General features: G+C 39.5%; 1 protein-coding gene across 1 annotated transcript; it reads right to left on the bottom strand.

The window, feature by feature from the left end:
• Positions 1-9,691: 9,691 nt before the first annotated feature.
• On the bottom strand, positions 9,692-21,997 carry LOC311103867 (uncharacterized protein; the record flags this gene model as incomplete). Its single annotated transcript, XM_084145501.1, has 14 exons — positions 9,692-9,710; positions 13,138-13,191; positions 13,326-13,464; positions 14,543-14,601; positions 14,736-14,874; positions 15,954-16,012; positions 16,147-16,285; positions 17,365-17,423; positions 17,558-17,696; positions 18,680-18,834; positions 18,969-19,119; positions 19,392-19,523; positions 19,741-20,064; positions 21,919-21,997. 14 exons carry the CDS (start codon positions 21,995-21,997, stop codon positions 9,692-9,694), a joined length of 1,647 nt encoding a protein of 548 aa, XP_084001627.1.
• Between the last annotated feature and the right edge of the window lie 5,938 nt (positions 21,998-27,935).

The raw sequence follows: 27,935 nt of genomic DNA, 5'->3' as shown, positions 1-27,935 counted from the left end.
GAATAAATGTGAACACCAGTCAAGAGTGGGTTTCCCTCGGAGGCTGTCTCGCCGCTGCATGTCGGCCACTGCACCGATGACTTGGTTGCTAATTTGGGAGACCCCTGTGTGTGTGTGTGTGTGTGAGAGAGAGAGAGAGAGAGAGAGAGAGAGAGAGAGAGAGAGAGAGAGAGAGAGAGAGAGAGAGAGAGAGAGAGAGAGAGAGAGAGAGAGAGAGAGAGATTGCACAGTGTGTAGTGTGTTTGACATAATAAACGATGTGACACAATTTCTCCCTAGTGGAAATAATAAGACCTGCATTATCACGTCCTCCGCTTTACAGGTTTCTTCAAAATGAAAGTTGTTGGTCAGAGTCGATTTTGGCCTCCTGCGTCCAGAGATCTATTTCTAAATGTTGACCATATAGTTGTACAGTATTTAAATCTCCACATATTTTCAAGACATTTCTGTTCATCTTGTGAAGTCTCACATCAACAACAACAATGTAACTTTTAAGCTTTTGTAAAAAGTAATCAGGTTTCATGGATTTCATGTTCTTTAAAGCCACACACACAACAATTGAAAATGTACACTGAAATCAAATTATTGTTAGATTTTATACACGCAGTACAAATGTATTAACACTTACTGTACACTTAGAAAAAAAGGTGCTATCTAGAACCTAAAAGAGTTATTCGGCTGTCCCCATAGGAGAACACTTTGAAGAACCCTTTTTGGTTCCAGGTAGAACCCTTTACACAGACGGTTCTACCTGGAACCAAAAAGGGTTTTACCTGGAACCAAAAAGGGTTCTCCTATGGGGACAGCAGAAAAAACCTTTTGGAACCCTTTTTCTAAGAGGGAAGATCTGAAGTTTAGCATATCACAAACAGTCATTGCTACGGATCATTCTTTGACAGCACAACTGTTTGACAGCACACAAAATATTATAGAAGAGAATTAGTCTAAAATGTTAATATATTTTTTTATGTGGAACATTTAAAAAAAATAACATTATGTTCAATGGGTTCAGCTAATGCATCAAGACAATCACTCTTTTGAATCTCAAGTAAATAATATACACTAACGGTCAAAGTTTTAGAACAACTACTCATTCAAGGGTTTTTCTGTATTTTTTATTATTTTCTACATTATAGAATAATTGCGAAGACATCAAAACTATAAAATAACACATATGGAATCATGTAGTAACCAAAAAAGTGTTAAACAAATCAAAATATATTTTATATTTGAGATTCTTCAAATAGCCACCCTTTGCCTTGATGACAGCTTTGCACACTTTTGGCATTCTCTCAACCAGCTTCATGAGGTAGTCACCTGGAATGCATTTCAATTAACAGGTGTGCCTTCTTAAAAGTTAATTTGTGGAATTTCTTTCCTTCTTAATGCGTTTGAGTCAATCAGTTGTGTTGTGACAAGGTAGGGGGGGGGGTATACAGAAGATAGCCCTATTTGGTAAAATACCAAGTCCATATTATGGCAAGAACAGCTCAAATAAGCAAAGAGAAACGACAGTCCATCATTGCTTTAAGACATGAAGGTCAGTCAATCCGGAAAATGTCAAGAACTTTGAATGTTTCTTCAAGTACAGTCGCAAAAACCATCAAGCGCTATGATGAAACTTGCTATCATGTCTTTGTGAGATGCAGTGTGGGTGAACGGATGTTCTACGCATGTGTATTTCTCACCGTAAAACATGGAGGAGGTGGCGTTATGGTGTGGGGGATGCTTTGCTGGTGACACTGTCTGTGATTTATTTAGAATTCAAGGCACACTTAACCAGTATGGCTACCACAGCATTCTGCGGTGATACGCCATCCCATCTGGTTTGGGCTTAGTGGGACTGTCATTTAATTTTCAACAGGACACTGACCCAACACACCTCCAGGCTGAGTAAGGGCTATTTTACCAAGAAGGAGAGTGATGGACTGCTGCATCAGATGACCTGGCCTCCACAATCCCCCGACCTCAACCCAATTGAGATGGCTTGGGATGAGTTGGACGGCAGAGTGAAGGAAAAGCAGCCAACAAGTGCTCAGCATATGTGGGAACTCCTTCAAGACTGTAGGAAAAGCATTCCAGGTGAAGCTGGTTGAGAGAATGCCAATAGTGTGCAAAGCTGTCATCAAGGCAAAGGGTGGCTACTTTGAAGAATCTCAAATATAAAATATATTTGGATTTGTTTAACACTTTTGTGTTTACTACATGATTCCATATGTGTTATTTCATAGTTTATTCTACAATGTAGAAAATTGTAAAAATAAAGAAAAACCCTTGAATGAGCAGGTGTGTCCAAACATTTGACTGGTACTGCATTTATTACCAATTTCTGTTGGATTTTCACTTTCTACTTCACACTTATTAAATGTCTATTATTTTAAGATTCATTTGTAATGCTTTGGAGGGATCAATATGTATTAGCTGTGCTGGCACTGTCTATCAGTCCCCTGTAGATGGCGTTCTCTGTCCATCATAAATCTCTACCTAGCACAAAATCTCATAAGCGTTTATAGTTTTATTGGTTATGGGTAAGTCAAGTCCCGTACAATGGTTTAACCTTATCTTTATCAAACGATCCACAAAGGGACCACTCTGAACATTTTTCACCTTTTACACCACTAACATACGTCTACGTGTGGGTGTGCAAGTTGTATATTATAATAATTGTTTCTATTGTTACCTCATCAGATCTCTAGTAACCCATTATACTCAATATTATGTTACTTTATCTCTAGTAACCAATTATACATTTGTGTTACATCACAAATTCCTCCTCTACACCAGTGTTCTATTCATACAGGGGTTTAAATATTCACTCTAGTGTTCTATTTAACAGCATATTCTGAAATAATACACTCTTCTTTCATATATCCATACAGAATCCCTATATAATGTTATTCATCTTTAGTTATTCACGTCCACACCGCAGCAACGATCACAGCACAGCGGCCCGAGAGGGACACATATCTTTCATTTTGAGGAAATCAGTGTCCGGGGGCTGTTACCCTCTCACATTTTTCAATGGCTTCTCCTGTCAGTGCTCACTACCTGTAGATCGATGGGCGGTGGTGGACAGAACCCCTAGATAACATTATAGATCTAAAAACTCAGCTCACACTCAACTGGTTGGGGTATTCATTATTTTCCCTATATGACGATACTTAGGTATTCACATCCACACCACTCCATGTGCATCTATGCACCATATGTATCTTCAACTGTTCTCTAGCCTCCCAGAGACCACATAGAAAATTCCCAGAAATGCCTATATACTGCTACTTCCTATACATATAAAACAACACCCCGTGTTCAATAACACTCATGCTATTATTAGTAGTCCCAAACTACTATGGGCGGTGGTGGATGGAACCCCTAGATAACTGTTATGAGAATTATTTACTCTCAATGGTTATACTCAAGTATTTCAGTGTCTCTGTACATCTCCCAAAAGGTTGTAAGTCTTTTGGATCAAGAAATGGCCAGAGTCCCGGTCTGCATAGTCAGAGTTCTTTATTCATTGAGAATTCTGCCCCTCACAATGAGGAACAACCTTATATACACACACATTCTTTGTCCCGAAAGACACTCCCTGACTTGGTTTCACAATATTATAACACAACAACAACAATTTCGCTCTCCATCCTCTTTCAGAAGCTATTCTGATTTCTCAGACTAGACTTCCCCATTCCCCACAACAGTTATGTTCTAACCTCATGATTGAAACCGCAACCGTTGCTCTTTAGCAATGGTACCTAACCTGTTTACCCACTATCTGGAGACAACAGTCTAAGCCTATAATGAAAAGCATTTGCTTTAACACATTATCCAATATTGGTTAACTAGTACATCATAATTAAAACAAGAAGATTTCACAACTCTATTTAAGGGTGGAACATTTAGTAATTACTTTTTAACCTGTATATATTTAAGTTCTATATCAATAACGTTATAAATGGAAAAACTCTCTCACACAGAACTGGAAAACTCAGCTCACACAGAACTGGAAAACTCAGCTCACATTCACTCCACATTCACACTGGAGTTAGTCCCTGACAGCTCTCATTCACTCAATACATTATATCTAAATTTCAATCTCTTGTTAACCAAATTTAAATCAGCTTAATATCCACATTTCAATCAATCTTATTATCCAAATTCTAATCTTAATAGTAATAATTTCAATCCACTTATTATCCACATTTTCACATCCACATCCACTATTCCCAAACACACTTGGTAATCTCCCTTATTACCCTCTGTGCATCTTCAACGATTGTCTCTGTCGTTCCTTCCTATACACCATATGTATCTTCACTATACATGTAAAATAGCACAGAGTGCACCATGTGCTATTCTCTACTGTGGCTGCAGACCATGTAGACACTTCTCTTATAAATGCCTACAGACAGCTGTCAGCGGGGCATGGTACAATTACTTGCCCTCGCTCTAGTCTTCTCTCTAAGACTAGCTCTAGTCTTCTTCCATGTGTATCACTGCCGCGGTTCGTCTATAGTCTCTACAGTATCTATACTCTATAGTATATGTAGTCTCGCGTATCTATAGTCTCTCAGTGTCTGTAGTCTCAGTAGTTTATGTAGTCATAAATGCTATGGTCCCTATAGATTGTATAGTCTTGCCGCACACATGCACTTTCACACATTCACTCAGTAACTACACATTCACACAACTTTCACATCTACATTCACTTCACGCACAACTCACATCCACATTCACTTCGTGCTATTACTTGACTTAAGACTAGTGGTACCCTCCTCCATTTTTATGTTTAGTTTTATTGGTTTTATTATAATAATATTTTTTAAAATTCAAATTCTTTTAAATTGACTTACTGAAGTCAGTTGCCGTCCCTCAATTGTTTGCGGATGATGTGTCTCCTCCTGGGCAGCTCACAGTAAGGGTTTGGTCTGGACGGGCATTCATAAAATGCGCCACCGGTTTTCCTCACAGACCCCCACTGGAAAGCTCCGCAGGCAGAATCAATCATTATTTTCGTGACGCCAAATTGTCGTGGAAATTCTACACAGGGACACACAAAGTCAATATTAAATTAATCATATTTTATTATCGGTGCGCTGGAGAGGTTCCAACCAACTCAATGCACCAAGTACACATGTCGATCAGGAGCTCACACGGGGCAGTCCCGTTAGTTCTCTTATATACTTACACAGAAAGTAATATTTGCATGATTTAGCTTATTCATTATTCAGAATTAATTCGTCATTAACATTTGCTTCATTCATGTGACCCACACACACACAATTATGTATTTTTCTTCACGAATTGACTGTGGGATTACAGAGGTGGTTGTAGATATGAAAGTCACAGTAATCACTCAGAACTACAGTTGGTTGATTAGAAATTAATTCTGTCCATACAACAGCTGTCACTAGGGGTCACATTCACTAGAAATAATGTATCTAGAAATGTATGCAATCACCTATTGATATGAGCAGCAGACAGCAGGGGCAGATTGGCCTTCTGGCAATTCTGGCAAAAAGCAGTGGGGCTGGACAATTTTTGTTTTTTAAATATAAAAATAAAACAACGAAAAAGGTGACATGGCCGGCGGCTCATGGGCCTGTGAAGATGTATTTTGTAAAGATTTTTGCGCAATTTCTCTGTTATACTAATCTATAATGATCCTTTGGATGATCAAGTAGGCAATGGCCGGCCCCCCCTACCAAGATGGGCAAGCCGGGTTTTCTGATAGGCTGAGGTCACGCAAACTCACATTCAAAGTCAAATGCTACATCAGCAAAGAGACCTGCTCTGACTCTGTCATCAGTTAGACGGCCAAGATCATGGGTTGAAAAAAATGGAAAGGGTGTCCATAAATGTAGAAAGAGCACATTCTACATTGTCACCTCACTCAAAACTTCCTATGTTTTGGGCGGCTAAAACCATGATTTGGTCAAACAGTAAAGTGCATTATCCTCATGATTCCTGTAATGAAAGTGTCTGCCCTCCCCATGTGCCTGTGCCCTCATTGTGGCCTGCTGCTGCATTGAGCGAGCCACTCTCCTCTCCCCCATGCGCTCGAGAGAAAAAATGCATTCTAAATGTACAACAAGCTTTGTTTCCTTGTCGAAGAGAGGAGGGTCTCAGCTTTCTGTATATATAGTCATGTATTTCTCAACATTCACCTCAATAGCAACTATTTTACAACCAAGATATTTGATATAGCTTTGACATATGGAGACCATGGGTAGTAGCCTACAACCACAATTTTTTTTAGGACATTACATTTACTGTTGGTTACTAGGAGTGGGTATTATATTTAGAGATAGCAATGAAGTTCATGTGTTTTTAGTTTCCAGTTCTTCAGGTGTTGAAACCCAAATTAATTAGCCTATGATATTATTTAGTGCACATAATCTTTTTTTTATTTAACCAGGTAAGTTGACTGAGAACATTCTCATTTACAACAACAACCTAGGGAAGAGGACAGGGGATGAATCAACCAATTGGAAGCTGGGGATGATTAGGTGGCCATGACAGTATGAGGGCCCGATTAGGAATCTAGCCAGGACACTGTAGTTAACACCCCTACTCTTACAATAAGTGCCATTGGATTTTTTATGACCACAGAGAATCTGGACACCTGCTTAACGTCCCATCTGAAAGACAGCAGCCTACACAGGGCAATGTCCCAATCACTTCCCTGGGGTTTTGGGATATTTTTATTTTAGAAGAGAGGAAAGAGTGCTTCCTACTGGCCCTCCAACACCACTTCTAGCAGCATCTGGTCTCCCATCCAAGGACTGACCAGGCCCAACCCTCCTTAGCTTCATAGGTAAGCACAGTGGTATTTTTATTGTTTTTTACCTTTATTTAACTAGGCAAGTCAGTTAAGAACAAATTCTTATTTACAATGACGGCCTACACCGGCCAAACCTGGAAAACGCTGGGCCAGTTGTGCGCCGCCCTATGGGACTCCCAATCACAGCCGGTTATGATACAGCCTGGAATCGAACCAGGGGGTCTGTAGTGACGCCTCAAGCACTGAGATGCAGTGCCTTAGACCGCTGCGCCACTCGGGAGCCCTGCTAAACTACATAAATAAGATTTAAGTAATTCATCTCTATTGAACAAAAATAAATCAGGAAATTCTGGAGTCCTATTCTGACAGTAAAATATAGCAACTATTGTCTACTTGTGAACCCAAAATACATGGCAATCACTGGATTATGTTGCACATCAAAATATCTTGAAACATGCATTCCTGCTTGGATATGTTAGATGAAACAACTTATTTCTTGAATACCTCAGTAGTCTATTTATTATACTTCTTAATAAAGCACTATGAATGACTTTATAAGATAATTACTCGTGATTTGGGTTCGACCAAATCATGGGCTGGTGCCACAAACTGTAACAGTAAGTGGCAACAGTGACACCAGTGGAAAATGATCATCTGGAGGCCTGTAATAGTAATAATAATAATATGCCATTTAGCAGACGCTTTTATCCAAAGCGACTTACAGTCATGCGTGCATACATTATTTTTTTTTGTGTATGGGTGGTCCCGGGGATCGAACCCACTACCTTAGCGTTACAAGCGCCGTGCTCTACCAGCTGAGCTACAGAGGACTTGTGATTAACACTTAGGATAGGTGTTGATTCAGGGGAACACATATGAAAGGCACTCATTTGCAATATAGCATTAGGCTAGATAGCTGATGTTTTGGCGGTGTCGGAGTTGTAACTACGTTGTAGCTGTCAAATTGGGGAGCAGCTGCTCTTGATTATTGTCACAAAGCCACACCCCTCCCACTCACGTTTGACGTTCAGAACGAGAAAGTGTAGAAATAATGACGCTCAAATTAAAAATCATGATTCAAAATAATGTATCAGCCTAATCGAGGTGTAGATTAACATTTCAGATTCCAGTGTTCGAAATTGTAATCAACGCTGCATGGGATTTCTCTTAATGCTAATGGCAGCCAATGGCAATGTCCGCTTTAGGTATAATGCCAGGAGCCGCTTGTGAATTTGACAGCTCTAACACTGTTCCACCCCCAAACACTGCCAAAACAACAGCTATGCGGGTGTTGGCTAAAGCAGATCTGATTGAATAGAGCTCTAAATCATTAGCTTGGCTTTTATAACGTATAACAACAGACAGGCAGACAGACTGACAGAGAACAAGAAAAAGCACAGAGTGACAGCAGAGAAGATGCTGAGACAGACAGACAGACAGACAGCACAACAGGGAGGCAAACAAAATAGCTAGAGCAGAGGCACAGTTATAGTGGTGAGTTGTGTCTCCAGTGGTGCTTTTACATATTGTATTTGTTTTAAATATGAGCTGGTTAAAAAAAGAGGACTGTCTCGTCAGTCACTGGTACAGAAATGGTTGAGAAACGCTGTACTGTTATGTGTCAGCACTACTGCCTGTGTCTACATCTAGAGTGGATGCTGAATGTCAGACAGAAGGCTCAAGCCTGGTGTAGATGTAGGTCTGTGATAGGGTATGGGCAGTGGCTGATAGGGTCTGGGCAGTGGCTGATGGGCTTGTGGCTGATAGGGTTTGGGCACCATTCCGGGGTGAGTTGGCGGCACAAGTAGTTGTCGGGGCTGGTGTGGATAAAATGCCAAGGCCGAATTCTTGTCCCTGGCAAACAGTATGGAAGAGCAATATAGTTGTCTCTCTGTAGTGGCTCCAGTTGGGATCCGCCCTCCTTGTCATTAGGCAGCCTTCTTTTCTTCATGTCTGCTGTTGTCTCTCGACCTAGTAATGCAGCTTGTGCTCCAGACAGTGTGTGTCAGCCAGGCTGGAGAAGCAAAGCCTCAATAAATGAATAAATGTGAACACCAGTCAAGAGTGGGTTTCCCTCGGAGGCTGTCTCGCCGCTGCATGTCGGCCACTGCACCGATGACTTGGTTGCTAATTTGGGAGACCCCTGTGTGTGTGTGTGTGAGAGAGAGAGAGAGAGAGAGAGAGAGAGAGAGAGAGAGAGAGAGAGAGAGAGAGAGAGAGAGAGAGAGAGAGAGAGAGAGAGAGAGATTGCACAGTGTGTAGTGTGTTTGACATAATAAACGATGTGACACAATTTCTCCCTAGTGGAAATAATAAGACCTGCATTATCACGTCCTCCGCTTTACAGGTTTCTTCAAAATGAAAGTTGTTGGTCAGAGTCGATTTTGGCCTCCTGCGTCCAGAGATCTATTTCTAAATGTTGACCATATAGTTGTACAGTATTTAAATCTCCACATATTTTCAAGACATTTCTGTTCATCTTGTGAAGTCTCACATCAACAACAACAATGTCACTTTTAAGCTTTTGTAAAAAGTAATCAGGTTTCATGGATTTCATGTTCTTTAAAGCCACACACACAACAATTGAAAATGTACACTGAAATCAAATTATTGTTAGATTTTATACACGCAGTACAAATGTATTAACACTTACTGTACACTTAGAAAAAAAGGTGCTATCTAGAACCTAAAAGAGTTATTCGGCTGTCCCCATAGGAGAACACTTTGAAGAACCCTTTTTGGTTCCAGGTAGAACCCTTTACACAGACGGTTCTACCTGGAACCAAAAAGGGTTTTACCTGGAACCAAAAAGGGTTCTCCTATGGGGACAGCAGAAAAAACCTTTTGGAACCCTTTTTCTAAGAGGGAAGATCTGAAGTTTAGCATATCACAAACAGTCATTGCTACGGATCATTCTTTGACAGCACAACTGTTTGACAGCACACAAAATATTATAGAAGAGAATTAGTCTAAAATATTAATATATTTTTTTATGTGGAACATTAAAAAAAAATAACATTATGTTCAATGGGTTCAGCTAATGCATCAAGACAATCACTCTTTTGAATCTCAAGTAAATAATATACACTAACGGTCAAAGTTTTAGAACAACTACTCATTCAAGGGTTTTTCTTTATTTTTTATTATTTTCTACATTATAGAATAATTGCGAAGACATCAAAACTATAAAATAACACATATGGAATCATGTAGTAACCAAAAAAGTGTTAAACAAATCAAAATATATTTTATATTTGAGATTCTTCAAATAGCCACCCTTTGCCTTGATGACAGCTTTGCACACTTTTGGCATTCTCTCAACCAGCTTCATGAGGTAGTCACCTGGAATGCATTTCAATTAACAGGTGTGCCTTCTTAAAAGTTAATTTGTGGAATTTCTTTCCTTCTTAATGCGTTTGAGTCAATCAGTTGTGTTGTGACAAGGTAGGGGGGGGGTATACAGAAGATAGCCCTATTTGGTAAAATACCAAGTCCATATTATGGCAAGAACAGCTCAAATAAGCAAAGAGAAACGACAGTCCATCATTGCTTTAAGACATGAAGGTCAGTCAATCCGGAAAATGTCAAGAACTTTGAATGTTTCTTCAAGTACAGTCGCAAAAACCATCAAGCGCTATGATGAAACTTGCTATCATGTCTTTGTGAGACGCAGTGTGGGTGAACGGATGTTCTACGCATGTGTATTTCTCACCGTAAAACATGGAGGAGGTGGCGTTATGGTGTGGGGGATGCTTTGCTGGTGACACTGTCTGTGATTTATTTAGAATTCAAGGCACACTTAACCAGTATGGCTACCACAGCATTCTGCGGTGATACGCCATCCCATCTGGTTTGGGCTTAGTGGGACTGTCATTTAATTTTCAACAGGACACTGACCCAACACACCTCCAGGCTGAGTAAGGGCTATTTTACCAAGAAGGAGAGTGATGGACTGCTGCATCAGATGACCTGGCCTCCACAATCCCCCGACCTCAACCCAATTGAGATGGTTTGGGATGAGTCTGACCGCAGAGTTGAGGAAAAGCAGCCAACAAGTGCTCAGCATATGTGGGAACTCCTTCAAGACTGTTGGAAAAGCATTCCAGGTGAAGCTGGTTGAGAGAATACCAAGAGTGTGCAAAGCTGTCATCAAGCCAAAGGGTGGCTATTTGAAGAATCTCAAATATAAAATATATTTTGATTTGTTTAACACTTTTTTGGGTTACTAGATGATTCCATACAGTGGGGAGAACAAGTATTTGATACACTGCCGATTTTGCAGGTTTTCCTACTTACAAAGCATGTAGAGGTCTGTAATTTTTATCATAGGTACACTTCAACTGTGAGAGACGGAATCTAAAACAAAAATGCAGAAAATCACATTGTATGATTTTTAAGTAATTATTTTGCATTTTATTGCATGACATAGGTACTTGATACATCAGAAAAGCAGAACTTAATATATGGTACAGAAACCTTTGTTTGCAATTACAGAGATCATACGTTTTCTGTAGGTCTTGACCAGGTTTGCACATACTGCAGCAGGGATTTTGGCCCACTCCTCCATACAGACTTTCTCCAGATCCTTCAGGTTTCGGGGCTGTCGCTGGGCAATACGGACTTTCAGCTCCCTCCAAAGATGTTCTATTAGGTTCAGGTCTGGATACTAGCTAGGCCACTCCAGGACCTTGAGATGCTTCTTACGGAGCCACTCCTTAGTTGCCCTGGCTCTGTGTTTCGGGTCGTTGTCATGCTGGAAGACCCAGCCACGACCCATCTTCAATGCTCTCACTGAGGGAAGGAGGTTGTTGGCCAAGATCTCGCGATACATGGCCCCATCCATCCTCCCCTCAATACGGTGCAGTCGTCTTGTCCCCTTCGCAGAAAAGCATCCCCAAAGAATGATGTTTCCACCACCATGCTTCACGGTTGGGATGGTGTTCTTGGGGTTGTACTCATCCTTCTTCTTCCTCCAAACACGGCGAGTGGAGTTTAGACCAAAAAGCTCTATTTTTGTCTCATCAGACCACATGACCTTCTCCCATTCCTCCTCTGGATCATCCAGATGGTCATTGCCAAACTTCAGACGGGCCTGGACATGCGCTGGCTTGAGCAGGGGGACCTTGCGTGCGCTGCAGGATTTTAATTCATGACGGCGTAGTGTGTTACTGTGGTCCCAGCTCTCTTCAGGTCATTGACCAGGTCCTGCCGTGTAGTTCTGGGCTGATCCCTCACCTTCCTCATGATCATTGATGCCCCACGAGGTGAGATCTTGCATGGAGCCCCAGACCGAGGGTGATTGACCGTCATCTTGAACTTCATCCATTTTCTAATAATTGCGCCAACAGTTGTTGCCTTCTCACCAAGCTGCTTGCCTATTGTCCTGTAGCCCATCCCAGCCTTGTGCAGGTCTACAATTTTATCCCTGATGTCCTTACACAGCTCTCTGGTCTTGGCCATTGTGGAGAGGTTGAAGTCTGTTTGATTGAGTGTGTGGAAAGGTGTCTTTTATACAGGTAACAGGAGGGCTTCTTAAAGAAAAACTAACAGGTCTGTGAGAGCCAGAATTCTTACTGGTTGGTAGGTGATCAAATACTTATGTCATGCAATAAAATGAAAATTAATTACTTAAAAATCATACAATGTGATTTTCTGGATTTTTGTTTTAGATTCCGTCTCTCACAGTTGAAGTGTACCTATGATAAAAATTACAGACCTCTACATGCTTTGTAAGTAGGAAAACCTGCAAAATCGGTAGTGTATCAAATACTTGTTCTCCCCACTGTATGTGTTAATTCATAGTTTTGATGTCTTCACTATTATTCTACAATGTAGAAAATAGTAAAAATAAAGAATAACCTTTGAATGAGTAGGTGTTCTAAAACTTTTGACCGGTTGTGTATATATATTTTTATTTAATGAATAATAAAAAAGATAAATAGAGCTACATGTGTTAGTCAAGGCAGAAAACTCATACAATTAACCAGCAAGAATACAACTAGAAATCATACACCCAACAAATGTACATTGAAATTCTAATTCACATTCAAACAAAGCATGTACTCTTATCTACTAACTGAACATTTTGATGAAAAGATTTATAATTCAACTCACCAAGCTAACCTTTCAAGCCTCTCCTGGTATCAATATCTCTGCATCAACATGCCTAGTACAAGGCCTTCACTCATAGTTTGAGTATATGTTGTCATATTCTTCATAGTCATTCTCCCCTCCAGCTTTACATTAAGTGAGCTGCTCCAGGTCTAAAGACTCATTGTCTTCATCATACATGTCTTCAGCATCATCCATCCCTGTGAAGGTATCTGGATTTTCATAGATGTCCTCATCTTCCTCACCTGCCTCCTTCACCTTGGTTGTTTCCACACTTGTTCATAGCTCCTGGAGCATTCCTGAGGATGAATACAAACATTTGAGTTACATGCCTGGATGTCAAGTCAGGATCTTAGCACAGGGTATCCATTCATAACTGCTGACATTTTCAAAATCATAACTTTTCGTGGTAAGTTTCTCCCTTTTCACATACATGCTTGCATGGCATCCTTTTTTCATGTCTTCATCTTTGCTCTTATTGACAAAGATTTCGGCGTTGATGTAATCCTCTTCATCAACTTCCTCACTCGCTGCACCCACAGTGTTTCCGTACTTGTTCATGCTCATGGCAGCTGAGGGATTAATTCATTTTAATTCATATAAATTACATCAATGAATGTAAGAAGGAATATCTATCATAAAGAGTACCCCAACTAGAAATCATACACTGAACAAAAATATAAACGCAACATGTAAAGTGTTGGTCCCATTTTTCATGAGCTGAAATAAAAGTTCCCTGAAATGTTACATACGCACAAAAGCGTATTTATCTCAGATCTTTGCACAAATTTGTGAGAATTTCTCCTTGGCCAAGATAATCCATCCACCTGACAGTTGTGGAATATCAAGAAGCTGATTAAACAGCATGATCATTACACAGGTGCACCTTCTGCTGGGGACAATAATAGGCCACTCTAAAATGTGCAGTTTTGTCACACAACACAATGCCACAGATGTCTCAAGTTTTGAGGGGGCATGCAATTGGCATGCTGACTGCAGGAATGTCCACCAGAGCTGTTGCCAGAGAATGTTAGGTTCATTTCTCTACCATTAGCTGCCTCCAATGTTGTTTTAGAGAGTTTGGCAGTACATCCAACTGGCGTCACAACTGCAGACCATGTGTATGGCATCGTGTGGGCGAGAGGTTTGCTGATATCAATGTTGTGAAAAGAGTTCCCAATGGTGGCGGTGGGGTTATGGTATGGGCAGGCATAAGCTATGGACATCGAACACAATTGCATTTTATCTATGGTAATTTGAAAGCACAAAAATACTGTGACGAGATCCTGAGGCCCATTGTGCGGCCATTTTCTTTTAAGGATATCTGTATTCCCAGTGATGTGAAATCCATAGATTAGGACCTAATGAATTTATTTAAATTGACTGATTTCCTGATATGAACTGTAACTGATTAAAATCAATGAAATTGTTGCTTGTTGCATTCATATTTTTGTTCAGCATACACTGACATTCTAATTCACAAGCATTTACTCTTATCTACTAACTGAACGTTTTGATGTTTTTTTTTTTTTAAGCCCTTATAATTCAACTCAAGGTCTAAAGACTCATTGTCTTCATCATACATATCTTCAGCTAAATCCGTCTCTGTGAAGGTATTTGGATTTTCATAGTCTTCCTCATCTTCCTCACCTGCCTCTGGCCCTTCACCTTGGTTGTTTCCACACTTGTTCATGGCTCCTGGAGCATTCCTGAGGATGAATACAAACATTTGAGTTACATGCCTGGATGTCAAGTCAGGATCTTAGCACAGGGTATCCATTCATAACTGCTGACATTTTCAAAATCATAACTTTTCGTGGTAAGTTTCTCCCTTTTCACATACATGCTTGCATGGCATCCTTTTTTCATGTCTTCATCTTTGCTCTTATTGACAAAGATTTCTGCGTTGATGTAATCCTCTTCATCAACTTCCTCACTCGCTGCACCCACAGTGTTTCCGTACTTGTTCATGCTCATGGCAGCTGAGGGATTAATTCATTTTAATTCATATAAATTACATCAATGAATGTAAGAAGGAATATCTATCATAAAGAGTACCCCAACTAGAAATCATACACTGAACAAAAATATAAACGCAACATGTAAAGTGTTGGTCCCATTTTTCATGAGCTGAAATAAAAGTTCCCTGAAATGTTACATACGCACAAAAGCGTATTTATCTCAGATCTTTGCACAAATTTGTGAGAATTTCTCCTTGGCCAAGATAATCCATCCACCTGACAGTTGTGGAATATCAAGAAGCTGATTAAACAGCATGATCATTACACAGGTGCACCTTCTGCTGGGGACAATAATAGGCCACTCTAAAATGTGCAGTTTTGTCACACAACACAATGCCACAGATGTCTCAAGTTTTGAGGGGGCATGCAATTGGCATGCTGACTGCAGGAATGTCCACCAGAGCTGTTGCCAGAGAATGTTAGGTTCATTTCTCTACCATTAGCTGCCTCCAATGTTGTTTTAGAGAGTTTGGCAGTACATCCAACTGGCGTCACAACTGCAGACCATGTGTATGGCATCGTGTGGGCGAGAGGTTTGCTGATATCAATGTTGTGAAAAGAGTTCCCAATGGTGGCGGTGGGGTTATGGTATGGGCAGGCATAAGCTATGGACATCGAACACAATTGCATTTTATCTATGGTAATTTGAAAGCACAAAAATACTGTGACGAGATCCTGAGGCCCATTGTGCGGCCATTTTCTTTTAAGGATATCTGTATTCCCAGTGATGTGAAATCCATAGATTAGGACCTAATGAATTTATTTAAATTGACTGATTTCCTGATATGAACTGTAACTGATTAAAATCTATGAAATTGTTGCTTGTTGCATTCATATTTTTGTTCAGCATACACTGACATTCTAATTCACAAGCATTTACTCTTATCTACTAACTGAACGTTTTGATGTTTTTTTTTTTTTTAAGCCCTTATAATTCAACTCAAGGTCTAAAGACTCATTGTCTTCATCATACATATCTTCAGCTAAATCCGTCTCTGTGAAGGTATTTGGATTTTCATAGTCTTCCTCATCTTCCTCACCTGCCTCTGGCCCTTCACCTTGGTTGTTTCCACACTTGTTCATGGCTCCTGGAGCATTCCTGAGGATGAATACAAACATTTGAGTTACATTTCTGGATGTCAAGTCAGGATCTTAGCACAGGGTATCCATTCATAACTGCTGACATTTTCAAAATCATAACTTTTCGTGGTAAGTTTCTCCCTTTTCACATACATGCTTGCATGGCATCCTTTTTTCATGTCTTCATCTTTGCTCTTATTGACAAAGATTTCTGCGTTGATGTAATCCTCTTCATCAACTTCCTCACTCGCTGCACCCACAGTGTTTCCGTACTTGTTCATGCTCATGGCAGCTGAGGGATTAATTCATTTTAATTCATATAAATTACATCAATGAATGTAAGAAGGAATATCTATCATAAAGAGTACCCCAACTAGAAATCATACACTGAACAAAAATATAAACGCAACATGTAAAGTGTTGGTCCCATTTTTCATGAGCTGAAATAAAAGTTCCCTGAAATGTTACATACGCACAAAAGCGTATTTATCTCAGATCTTTGCACAAATTTGTGAGAATTTCTCCTTGGCCAAGATAATCCATCCACCTGACAGTTGTGGAATATCAAGAAGCTGATTAAACAGCATGATCATTACACAGGTGCACCTTCTGCTGGGGACAATAATAGGCCACTCTAAAATGTGAAGTTTTGTCACACAACACAATGCCACAGATGTCTCAAGTTTTGAGGGGGCATGCAATTGGCATGCTGACTGCAGGAATGTCCACCAGAGCTGTTGCCAGAGAATGTTAGGTTAATTTCTCTACCATTAGCTGCCTCCAATGTTGTTTTAGAGAGTTTGGCAGTACATCCAACTGGCGTCACAACTGCAGACCATGTGTATGGCATCGTGTGGGCGAGAGGTTTGCTGATATCAATGTTGTGAAAAGAGTTCCCAATGGTGGCGGTGGGGTTATGGTATGGGCAGGCATAAGCTATGGACATCGAACACAATTGCATTTTATCTATGGTAATTTGAAAGCACAAAAATACTGTGACGAGATCCTGAGGCCCATTGTGCGGCCATTTTCTTTTAAGGATATCTGTATTCCCAGTGATGTGAAATCCATAGATTAGGACCTAATGAATTTATTTAAATTGACTGATTTCCTGATATGAACTGTAACTGATTAAAATCTATGAAATTGTTGCTTGTTGCATTCATATTTTTGTTCAGCATACACTGACATTCTAATTCACAAGCATTTACTCTTATCTACTAACTGAACGTTTTGATGTTTTTTTTTTTTTTAAGCCCTTATAATTCAACTCAAGGTCTAAAGATTCATTGTCTTCATCATACATATCTTCAGCTAAATCCGTCTCTGTGAAGGTATTTGGATTTTCATAGTCTTCCTCATCTTCCTCACCTGCCTCTGGCCCTTCACCTTGGTTGTTTCCACACTTGTTCATGGCTCCTGGAGCATTCCTGAGGATGAATACAAACATTTGAGTTACATTTCTGGATGTCAAGTCAGGATCTTAGCACAGGGTATCCATTCATAACTGCTGACATTTTCAAAATCATAACTTTTCGTGGTAAGTTTCTCCCTTTTCACATACATGCTTGCATGGCATCCTTTTTTCATGTCTTCATCTTTGCTCTTATTGACAAAGATTTCTGCGTTGACGTAATCCTCTTCATCAACTTCCTCACTCGCTGCACCCACAGTGTTTCCGTACTTGTTCATGCTCATGGCAGCTGAGGGATTAATTCATTTTAATTCATATAAATTACATCAGTGAATGTAAGAAGGAATAGCTATCATAAAGAGTACCCCAACTAGAAATCATACACTGAACAAAAATATAAACGCAACATGTAAAGTGTTGGTCCCATTTTTCATGAGCTGAAATAAAAGTTCCCTGAAATGTTACATACGCACAAAAGCGTATTTATCTCAGATTTTTGCACAAATTTGTAAGAATTTCTCCTTGGCCAAGATAATCCATCCACCTGACAGTTGTGGAATATCAAGAAGCTGATTAAACAGCATGATCATTACACAGGTGCACCTTCTGCTGGGGACAATAATAGGCCACTCTAAAATGTGTAGTTTTGTCACACAACACAATGCCACAGATGTCTCAAGTTTTGAGGGGGCATGCAATTGGCATGCTGACTGCAGGAATGTCCACCAGAGCTGTTGCCAGAGAATGTTAGGTTCATTTCTCTACCATTAGCTGCCTCCAATGTTGTTTTAGAGAGTTTGGCAGTACATCCAACCGGCGTCACAACTGCAGACCATGTGTATGGCATCGTGTGGGCGAGAGGTTTGCTGATATCAATGTTGTGAAAAGAGTTCCCAATGGTGGCGGTGGGGTTATGGTATGGGCAGGCATAAGCTATGGACATCGAACACAATTGCATTTTATCTATGGTAATTTGAAAGCACAAAAATACTGTGACGAGATCCTGAGGCCCATTGTGCGGCCATTTTCTTTTAAGGATATCTGTATTCCCAGTGATGTGAAATCCATAGATTAGGACCTAATGAATTTATTTAAATTGACTGATTTCCTGATATGAACTGTAACTGATTAAAATCTATGAAATTGTTGCTTGTTGCATTCATATTTTTGTTCAGTATACACTGACATTCTAATTCACAAGCATTTACTCTTATCTACTAACTGAACGTTTTGATGTTTTTTTTTTTTTTAAGCCCTTATAATTCAACTCACGGTCTAAAGACTCATTGTCTTCATCATACATATCTTCAGCTAAATCCGTCTCTGTGAAGGTATTTGGATTTTCATAGTCTTCCTCATCTTCCTCACCTGCCTCTGGCCCTTCACCTTGGTTGTTTCCACACTTGTTGATGGCTCCTGGAGCATTCCTGAGAAAGAACACAAACATTTGAGTTACATGCCTGGACTTCAAGTCAGGATCTTGGCACACGTTATCCCTTCATAACTGCAGACATTTTTTAAATCATTATTTTTAGTGGTAAGCGAATCCCTTTTCACATACATTCCTGCATGGCATCCTTTTTTCAAGTCTTCATCTTTGCTCTTGTTGACAAAGGTTTCTGCGTTGACGTAATCCTCTTCATAATCCTCTTCATAATCCTCTTCACTCGCTGCACCTCCAGTGTTTCCATATGCGTTCATGTTAATGGAAGCTCAGGGATTAATCAGTTAAATTCATATAAATGACATCAGTTAATGTAAGCAGGAATATATATCATAAACAGTACAAAACCATATACAAAATTAGGGTTGAAAAATTCTGGTTATCAAAATGTCCATGTTTTCTAAAGATCCTGGTTGGAGGATTCCAAATTTCCTGATTAATCCTTCCTGATTTCAGGAATCTTCGAACTGGGAGTTCTTGAAAAAAACGGAGAATTTTGCAACCCTAATCAAAATCCTAATTAGAGGAAGTAGAACTTACTTTCTCTTGGGTTTATCATAATAGACTGCTCTCTGCTGTTTCTCTTCCTCCAGACTAGACAAGGAATTAGCAGCAGCAGTAGGAGGAGGAGCCCACCTATTGCGCCAGCGGCAATAATGGGGACTATAGATGCTATGGAGAGAAACAACACCATATATACCATCTTTCAGAAGACTACATTTCAGAATTTGTATAGCTATCAAATTCTTCTGCAATGTAAAACATTGGTCTTTAAAAAATATTGCATGACTGATAGGACTGATAATATCTATATTTTTTTCTATTCACAATCCTTAAATATGGCCTTCATGGTAATGCATTTGAGAAACATGAAACAAACTTATTGTACCTTGAATGCTGACTGTCAGCATCTCTGTCTTGGTAGAATGGAATGACAGGGTGGAGACATTAACTTCATAAACACAACTGTAGTTCCCCTGGTCTTTATACACTGCAACAGGGAAGTGGAAGGAGGCAGAGTGGTTGACTGCTGGCTTAGTCTCAGTTCTGTTGGACCCAGAGAAGTCCAGATAGAAGAGGCCTCCAGGATACTGTGGCTGAATGGAGCAGGTGATGAAGAAGCTGTGGCCCCTGGTCACCTCTGGCCCCTGAAGTCCCCAGACCATCGATCCATTTGGAGCACTGAGAGAGATGTTGGGCTGTAGCAAGACGACTAGGAAAAGACAAGAGCAGGTTGTTAACGTGTGCACTGTGACTGCAGCATAACAATCATTTTTCTTGCCAAGAAAACACTATGCTAGAATACATTATGAAGAGAACTCTTGCATTAAAGAACGTATAATCTCGGAACCCAGTGTTCCTCTTGCATTAATGTTGAGTTGCTCACCTACAGTGGGGAGAACAAGTATTTGATACACTGCCGATTTTGAAGGTTTTCCTACTTACAAAGCATGTAGAGGTCTGTAATTTTTATCATAGATACACTTCAACTGCGAGAGACGGAATCTAGAAAATCCAGAAAATCACATTGTATGATTTTTAAGTAATTAATTTGCATTTTATTGCATGACATAAGTATTTGATACATCAGAAAAGCAGAACTTAATATTTGGTACAGAAACCTTTGTTTGCAATTACAGAGAACATACGTTTCCTGTAGGTCTTGACCAGGTTTGCACACACTGCAGCAGGCATTTTGGCCCACTCCTCCATACAGACCTTCTCCAGATCCTTCAGGTTTCGGGGCTGTTGCTGGGCAATACGGACTTTCAGCTCCCTCCAAAGATTTTCTATTGGGTTCAGGTCTGGAGACTGGCTAGGCCACTCCAGGACCTTGAGATGCTTCTTACAGAGCCACTCCTTAGTTGCCCTGGCTGTGTGTTTCGGGTCGTTGTCATGCTGGAAGACCCAGCCACGACCCATCTTCAATGCTCTTACTGAGGGAAGGAGGTTGTTGGCCAAGATCTTGCGATACATGGCCCCATCCATCCTCCCCTCAATACGGTGCAGTCGTCCTGTCCCCTTTGCAGAAAAGCATCCCCAAAGAATGATGTTTCCACCTCCATGCTTCACGGTTGGGATGGTGTTCTTGGGGTTGTACTCATCCTTCTTCTTCCTCCAAACACGGCGAGTGGAGTTTAGACCAAAAAGCTATATTTTTGTCTCATCAGACCACATGACCTTCTCCCATTCCTCCTCTGGATCATCCAGATGGTCATTGGCAAACTTCAGACGGGCCTGGACATGCGCTGGCTTGAGTAGGGGGACCTTGCGTGCGCTGCAGGATTTTAATCCATGACGGCGTAGTGTGTTACTAATGGTTTTCTTTGAGACTGTGGTCCCAGCTCTCTTCAGGTCTTTGACCAGGTCCTGCCGTGTAGTTCTGGGCTGATCCCTCACCTTCCTCATGATCATTGATGCCCCACGAGGTGAGATCTTGCATGGAGCCCCAGACCGAGGGTGATTGACCGTCATCTTGAACTTCTTCCATTTTCTAATAATTGCGCCAACAGTTGTTGCCTTCTCACCAAGCTGCTTGCCTATTGTCCTGTAGCCCATCCCAGCCTTGTGCAGGTCTACAATTTTATCCCTGATGTCCTTACACAGCTCTCTGGTCTTGGCCATTGTGGAGAGGTTGGCGTCTGTTTGATTGAGTGTGTGGACAGGTGTCTTTTATACAGGTAATGAGTTCAAACAGGTGCAGTTAATACAGGTAATGAGTGGAGAACAGGAGGGCTTCTTAAAGAAAAACTAACAGGTCTGTGAGAGCCGGAATTCTTACTGGTTGGTAGGTGATCAAATACGTATGTCATGCAATAAAATGCACATTAATTACTTAAAAATCATACAATGGGATTTTCTGGATTTTTGTTTTAGATTCCGTCTCTCACAGTTGAAGTGTACCTATGATAAAAAGTACAGACCTCTACATGCTTTGTAAGTAGGAAACCCTGCAAAATCGGCAGTGTATCAAATACTTGTTCTCCCCACTGTATAACCGAAAATTAAACAGAGTAACTTTGAGTGGAGCTGAAGTCTCGACTGGATACCCTTGTCTGATACTGACATCGGTATGACCCCTCGTAGTTAAAGTCCACTTTAGGAATGTTGAAAGTGACAGAGTTGCTACTTGTGGTTTTGTCCATTCTGAATGAGCCTGAAGTTGCGATGAATGTACAGACGCGGTCAAACGTATTGACACTCTTGCACGATTCACTATTTTTCTAAAATAAGTTGAAATTGATAAAACGTTTGGTGTTTACAATGTATAAGTTTGATTTACAACTGCATAGAACCCCCCCAAAAAAATCTAAACTGAAATTTAGATTTTCCACTTCAAAGTTTAAAGAAATGACCTGGAATTACCTCAAATTATTTTGTTTGGATGCAATGATTATCGTTAATGTGTAAATTATCTCACCTGTGGTAAGTTGCAGGTGCCTATAGGTAAAAACAGCCATTCAACAAGTTTTTAAAAGAAAAAACGAAACATTCTGCTCCGTATATTTGACCGCATACGTATGTTGGATTACTCAATTTAAAACCACTAAATGTAATATTTTAAGCTGCTCCTGCAAAATATTGACTTTAAAAACTTGGAAACCTCAGTCTTCATGTAGACTAAAGCATAAACTTGGGGGTTTATTTTGTTAGCTTCAGGCTTTCTCTTTTTGCCTTTGCTGCCTGAACTGGGAAACAATCTTGTCAGCTATCAGGACATTTTCAAAAAGTCCTCTTAACTCTAAACAAGAGATGGCAGTTGTGTATGTGGTGAACTATTGACCTACAGAGCCTTCAGAAAGTATTCACACTGCTTGACTTTTTCCACATTTTGTTGTGATACAGACTGAATTTAGATTCAATTGAGATTTTGTGTTACTGGCCCATAGACTATACCCCATAATGTCAAAGTGGAATAATGTTTTTCTAAATTGTCAAAGACTCCAGCCACCCAAGTCATAGACTGTTCTCTCTGCTACCACACGGCAAGTGGTACTGATGCACTAAATAAGTTCCGGAGTAAAAATGTGCTTATTAAGTCACATAATAAGTCACATAACAAGTCACGTAATAATAACTTCTGGTATGGCAACTGCTTGGCATCCGACCACATGACGCTACAGAGGGTAATGTATGGCCCAGTACATCACTGGGGCCGAGCTCCCTGCCATCCAGGACCTCTATACCAGGCGGTGTCATAGGAAGGCCCTAAAAATTGTCAAAGACTTCAGCCACCCAAGTCATAGACTGTCCTCTGTGCTACCCCCCGGCAAGTCGGTACTGATGCATCATATCTGGAACCAACAGGACCCTGAACAGCTTCTACCCCCAAGCCATAACTACTAAATAGTTAACCAGAAACTAACCGGACTATCTGCATTGACTGTTTTTACACTAACACTTTTGACTCATCACTTACACTGCCGTTACTGTTTATTATCTATCCTGTTGCCTAGTTACTTTATCCCTACCTACAGGTCCGGCTCTAGGCATAACCGACATAAGCAGTCACTTAGGGCCCCAGACTGCTAGGGCACCTCCAAAATTAAAAAACACTTTTTTATTTAAAAAAAAAAAAAAAAAAATTGGGGGGGGGAACTCAGTCGGGGTCTCAACTTACTGTTGAGAGTTAAGACGTCTGCATGCCTCCCATCTGAAACACTAAAGAACAGTTTGTGCATATATTATGACATTTTGTGATGTTTTGGTTCGTTTTCGTCTTCTGCAAGGGTTTTTCTGGCTGTTCGTGCACACAACATTTTTTCTTGAGGCAAGCCGAAAGTCAGTGGCCGAAGTTTACGCCCCTTCGTCGGTGATTGGTCAACAGTAGGGATTCTTCAATGAAGTGTTTGTTGTCATTCAACTTGAGAAATACTGCACCAAACATCTTAGTTAGATGTAAAATTGCTCAACTAAGATCTCCTCAGCAAAAAAGGTTATTCTAACATGTATTGATTCAGGGTGTTGAATACTTATCTAATCATCATATCATTGGCATATACATTGCACTTACTGAATTTCCACGTGGGCGAGGATATTGGAAATTGAATCAAAGGCTATTGGATGATAACTTGTTTTTAACTAGGACAGAGGAATTTATAACTGATTTTTTTCCGACATAACATAGGTACAGCAAATTCCCTTATTGTATGGGACACTTTTAAATGTGCTTTTAGAGGCCATGCAATTCAGTCCTCATCTCGAAAACAAAGCAATTTAGGTCAAAAGAGTCCATACTAACAAAGGAAATAGAAGGTCTAACAGAACAGATAGATAGCAATAAAAACTGTAACATAGAGGCTCAGAATAAATTAGAGGAAAAACAAAAAGAAATTGAGAAACTTATTCAAGAAAGATCAAGTGTAATATGTTATTAAAATAAAGCAAACTGGATGGAATATGGGGAAAAATGCACCAAAATATTTTTAAACCTTCAACATAGAAATGCTACCAAAAATAATTTACTGAAACTGGTTACAAATGATGGAGTCACCAAAAAACGAGGAAACAAAGTACTTTAAGTATATGTTTTCGTTTCAGTCGCCTCCATCTCCTCCAACTGAAGCTAATTGTAGAGATGTTTTTTTCTATTGATAATGTAAAATTAACAGCCATACAGAAAGACTCATGTGAAAGTGAAATTACAGAGGAGGAACTTCTGGATGCAATTAAAGATTTTAAGTCCAGGAATACTCCAGGGTTGGATGGCATACCAGTCGAGGTATACCAAACCTTTTGATATACTCAGAGGACCGTTTTTAGCATGTTTTAACCACTCCTATGTAAATGGTAGATTATCAGACACTCAAGAAGAAGGTCTGATTTCATTATTACTGAAACAGGATTCAAGTGGAAAATATAAAGATCCAGTCCATTGAAAGAATTGGAGGCCCCTTACACTTCAGTGTTGTGATGCAAAATTCTAGCAAAATGTATAGCGCATAGAATTAAAAAGGTATTGTCGGACATTATTCATTCTAATCAGACAGGTTTTTTACATGGACGATACATTGGAGATAATATAAGGCAACTACTGGAACCAATAGAACACTATGAAAAATCTGGGAAACCAGGCCTGCTATTCATAGCAGACTTTGAAAAGGCATTTGATAAAGTACGACTGGGGTTTATATATAAATGCCTGGAGTATTTCAATTTTGGAGAATCTCTTATATAATGGGTTAAAATCATGTATAGTAACCCTAGGTGTAAAATAGTAAATAATGTATATTTCTCCGAAGGTTTTAAACTGTCAAGAGGAGTGAAACAAGGTTGTCCACTATCGGCATATCTATTTATTATGGCCATCGAAATGTTAGCTATTAAAATCAGATCCAATAATAATATCAAGGGATTAGAAATCCAGGGCTTAAAAACAAAGGTGTCATTGTACGCTGATGATTCATGTTTTCTTTTAAATCCACAACTTGAATCCCTCCACAGCCTCATAGAGGATCTAGATACATTTTCTAACCTCTCTGGATTACAACCAAATTATGATAAATGTTACGTATTGGATCACTAAAAAATACAATTTTTACATTACCATGTAGTTTACCAATAAAATGGTCTGATGGTGATGTGGATACTCGGAATACATATCCCAAAAGAAATAAATGATCTCACTCCAATACATTTTAATAGAAAGTTAGCAAAAATAGACATGATCTTGCTACCATGGAAAGGTAAATACCTGTCAATTTGTGGAAAAATCACCCTGATTAACTCTTTAGTATTATCCCAGTTTACCTATTTGCTTATGGTCTTGCCTACGCCTAGCGAATAGTTTTAAAAATTATATAGGAAAAAATAGTCAATTTTATTTGGAACGGCAAGCCAGACAAAATTAAACGGGCCTATTTATATAATTAATATGAATTCGGAGGACAGAAATGATTAAATATTAAAGCATTAGACCTATTACTAAAAGCTTCAGTCATACAAAAGTTATACTTAAATCCAAACTGGTTCTCTAGCAAATTAGTAAGATTGTCTCACCCAATGTTCAAGAATGGCCTTTTTCCCTTTATTCAGATTACAACCTCTCACTTTCAGTTATTTGAAAAGGAAATAATCTCCCAAATATCACTATTTCTAAAACAAGCCATAGAAAGTTGGTTGCAATTTCAATTTAATCCTCCAGAAACAAATAACGCAACAAATATTGTGGTTAAACTCAAATATACTAATTGATAAAAAAACATTTTATTTCGACAAAATGTTTAAAAAAGGTATAATCTTCGTAAATGATATCATAGGTAGGACTGGTGGAGTTATGTGGCACATGCAGCTAACAAAAACATATGGAAATGTCTGCTCTACCCAAAATTACAACCAAATAATTTCAGCATTACCGCAAAATGGAAGAGGAAAGTGGAAGGGGGAAAAAGTAAGGAATTTGTCTGTCGGCCCTGCATTTAAGAACATAATTGGTTAAAGAAAATTGTGATGAATAAAGAAGTATACCAGTTTCATTTAAGGACCAAAGGATTGACAGCCGTCCCATATAGATTGCAAAATAGTTGGGAGGAGATTTTTGACATACCGATTCCATGTTATAGTGTTTATGAACAAATACGCAAAACAACGCCGGATTCAAAACTTTGAATTTTTCAATTTAAATTATTATATAAAATTATTGCTACCAATATAATGTTATTTATATGGGGGATACAATCTTCCCAGCTCTGCAGATTTTGCTGCGAAGAGACAGAATCATTAGATCATTTGTTTTGGTACTGTCCATTTGTAGCTTTACAACCCAATGGCTAAAGGATTGCAATATTTACCTGGAGCTAACCCTGCAGATAGCACTACTGGATAATCTGAAAAGTCATGGTCAATCGATCAATAATATAATAATACTTTTAGCAAAAATGTTTATTTTCAATTTACAATCTGTATAAACAATGAGAATAGAATGGTTCAGAACTTTTGTAAAACATCACAGTACGGTTGAAAAATATATGGCAAATAGAAATCCAATATGGATGGTGTTAAGAGATAGATGGGAGGTGTTGAATGGAGTTGAAGGATGGGACTAATAACAACTAACAGCAACTAATAACAACAAGATAACTAATGTAAAGCATACTGTGTCCATAATAAGTATATAGGTTATAGGTTGAGAACTTTTGTGAAAGAGCACAGTTAGAAAGATACGGCATATAGAAGCAAACCGGATGGATCATGAAAATGATCGGAGAGGTTGAGGGTAGAGGAAGTTCAGGAGTAAAAACAAACAAAATATAATTATTGTAAAATTGACTGTGTCCATAAAGAAATGATATCATTTTTTTCCACTTTGACATTACAGAGTATTTTGTGTAGATCATTGACGAAAAAATTTAAATGAAATCCATTTGAATCCTACTTTGTAACACAACAAAATGTGGAAAAAGTCAAGGGGTGTGAATATATTCTGAAGGCACTGTAATAACCTCACAGAAGTGGGCATTGAACAGTTTTTGGCAGAAGATTTTCTGCAGTGCGTGTGCAACAAGTTGCTCTAGCGTCTACTAGTGATAGTTTGTTACAAAAACCTGTACTGCAAAACACATTTTTTGAAAATGTTTTAGTGCCCTCAACTGTAGGTGTGTTCGCAGTCACTCACCAATAGTAATGTCCATGGAGTTGCTGGAAGAAGAGCTGATCATTTTCTGACCATTCTGGGTTATCTGTTGTAGACAACTGTACCTTCCCTGGTGTGAAGATTGCAGACTGGACAATGTGAAAGTCTCAGTGGTCTGAGTGGATGCAACTGCCTGGGTCATTATTGGAGATCCTCCCCTATATAAGTCAAAGTTTGCAGTGATGGCAATTCGCTGTGAGACAGAGCAGATGAACTGAACCGTTTCACCAGGTGAAAAAGCTGAATGGGAAGGCGTTTTAGAGAGGGTAGGTCTCTTCAGGGTTAAACCTGTACAAAAGTTGTGTGTATTAGTTACAAGACACAGACACAAGTAGGACTCCATTCCACTTTCTGTCCTGTTCACTTTATTTTAATCTAAAGTAAGCGTTGCACATAACTGACCATACATACATTAAAATCACAAGCAGCAGTAATTCAAATAAATGTTGTCG

Source organism: Coregonus lavaretus (assembly GCF_964263955.1).
Source record: "Coregonus lavaretus genome assembly, chromosome: 28".
NCBI lineage: Eukaryota > Metazoa > Chordata > Actinopteri > Salmoniformes > Salmonidae > Coregonus > Coregonus lavaretus.
This window is presented reverse-complemented; position numbering and strand designations above follow the sequence as displayed.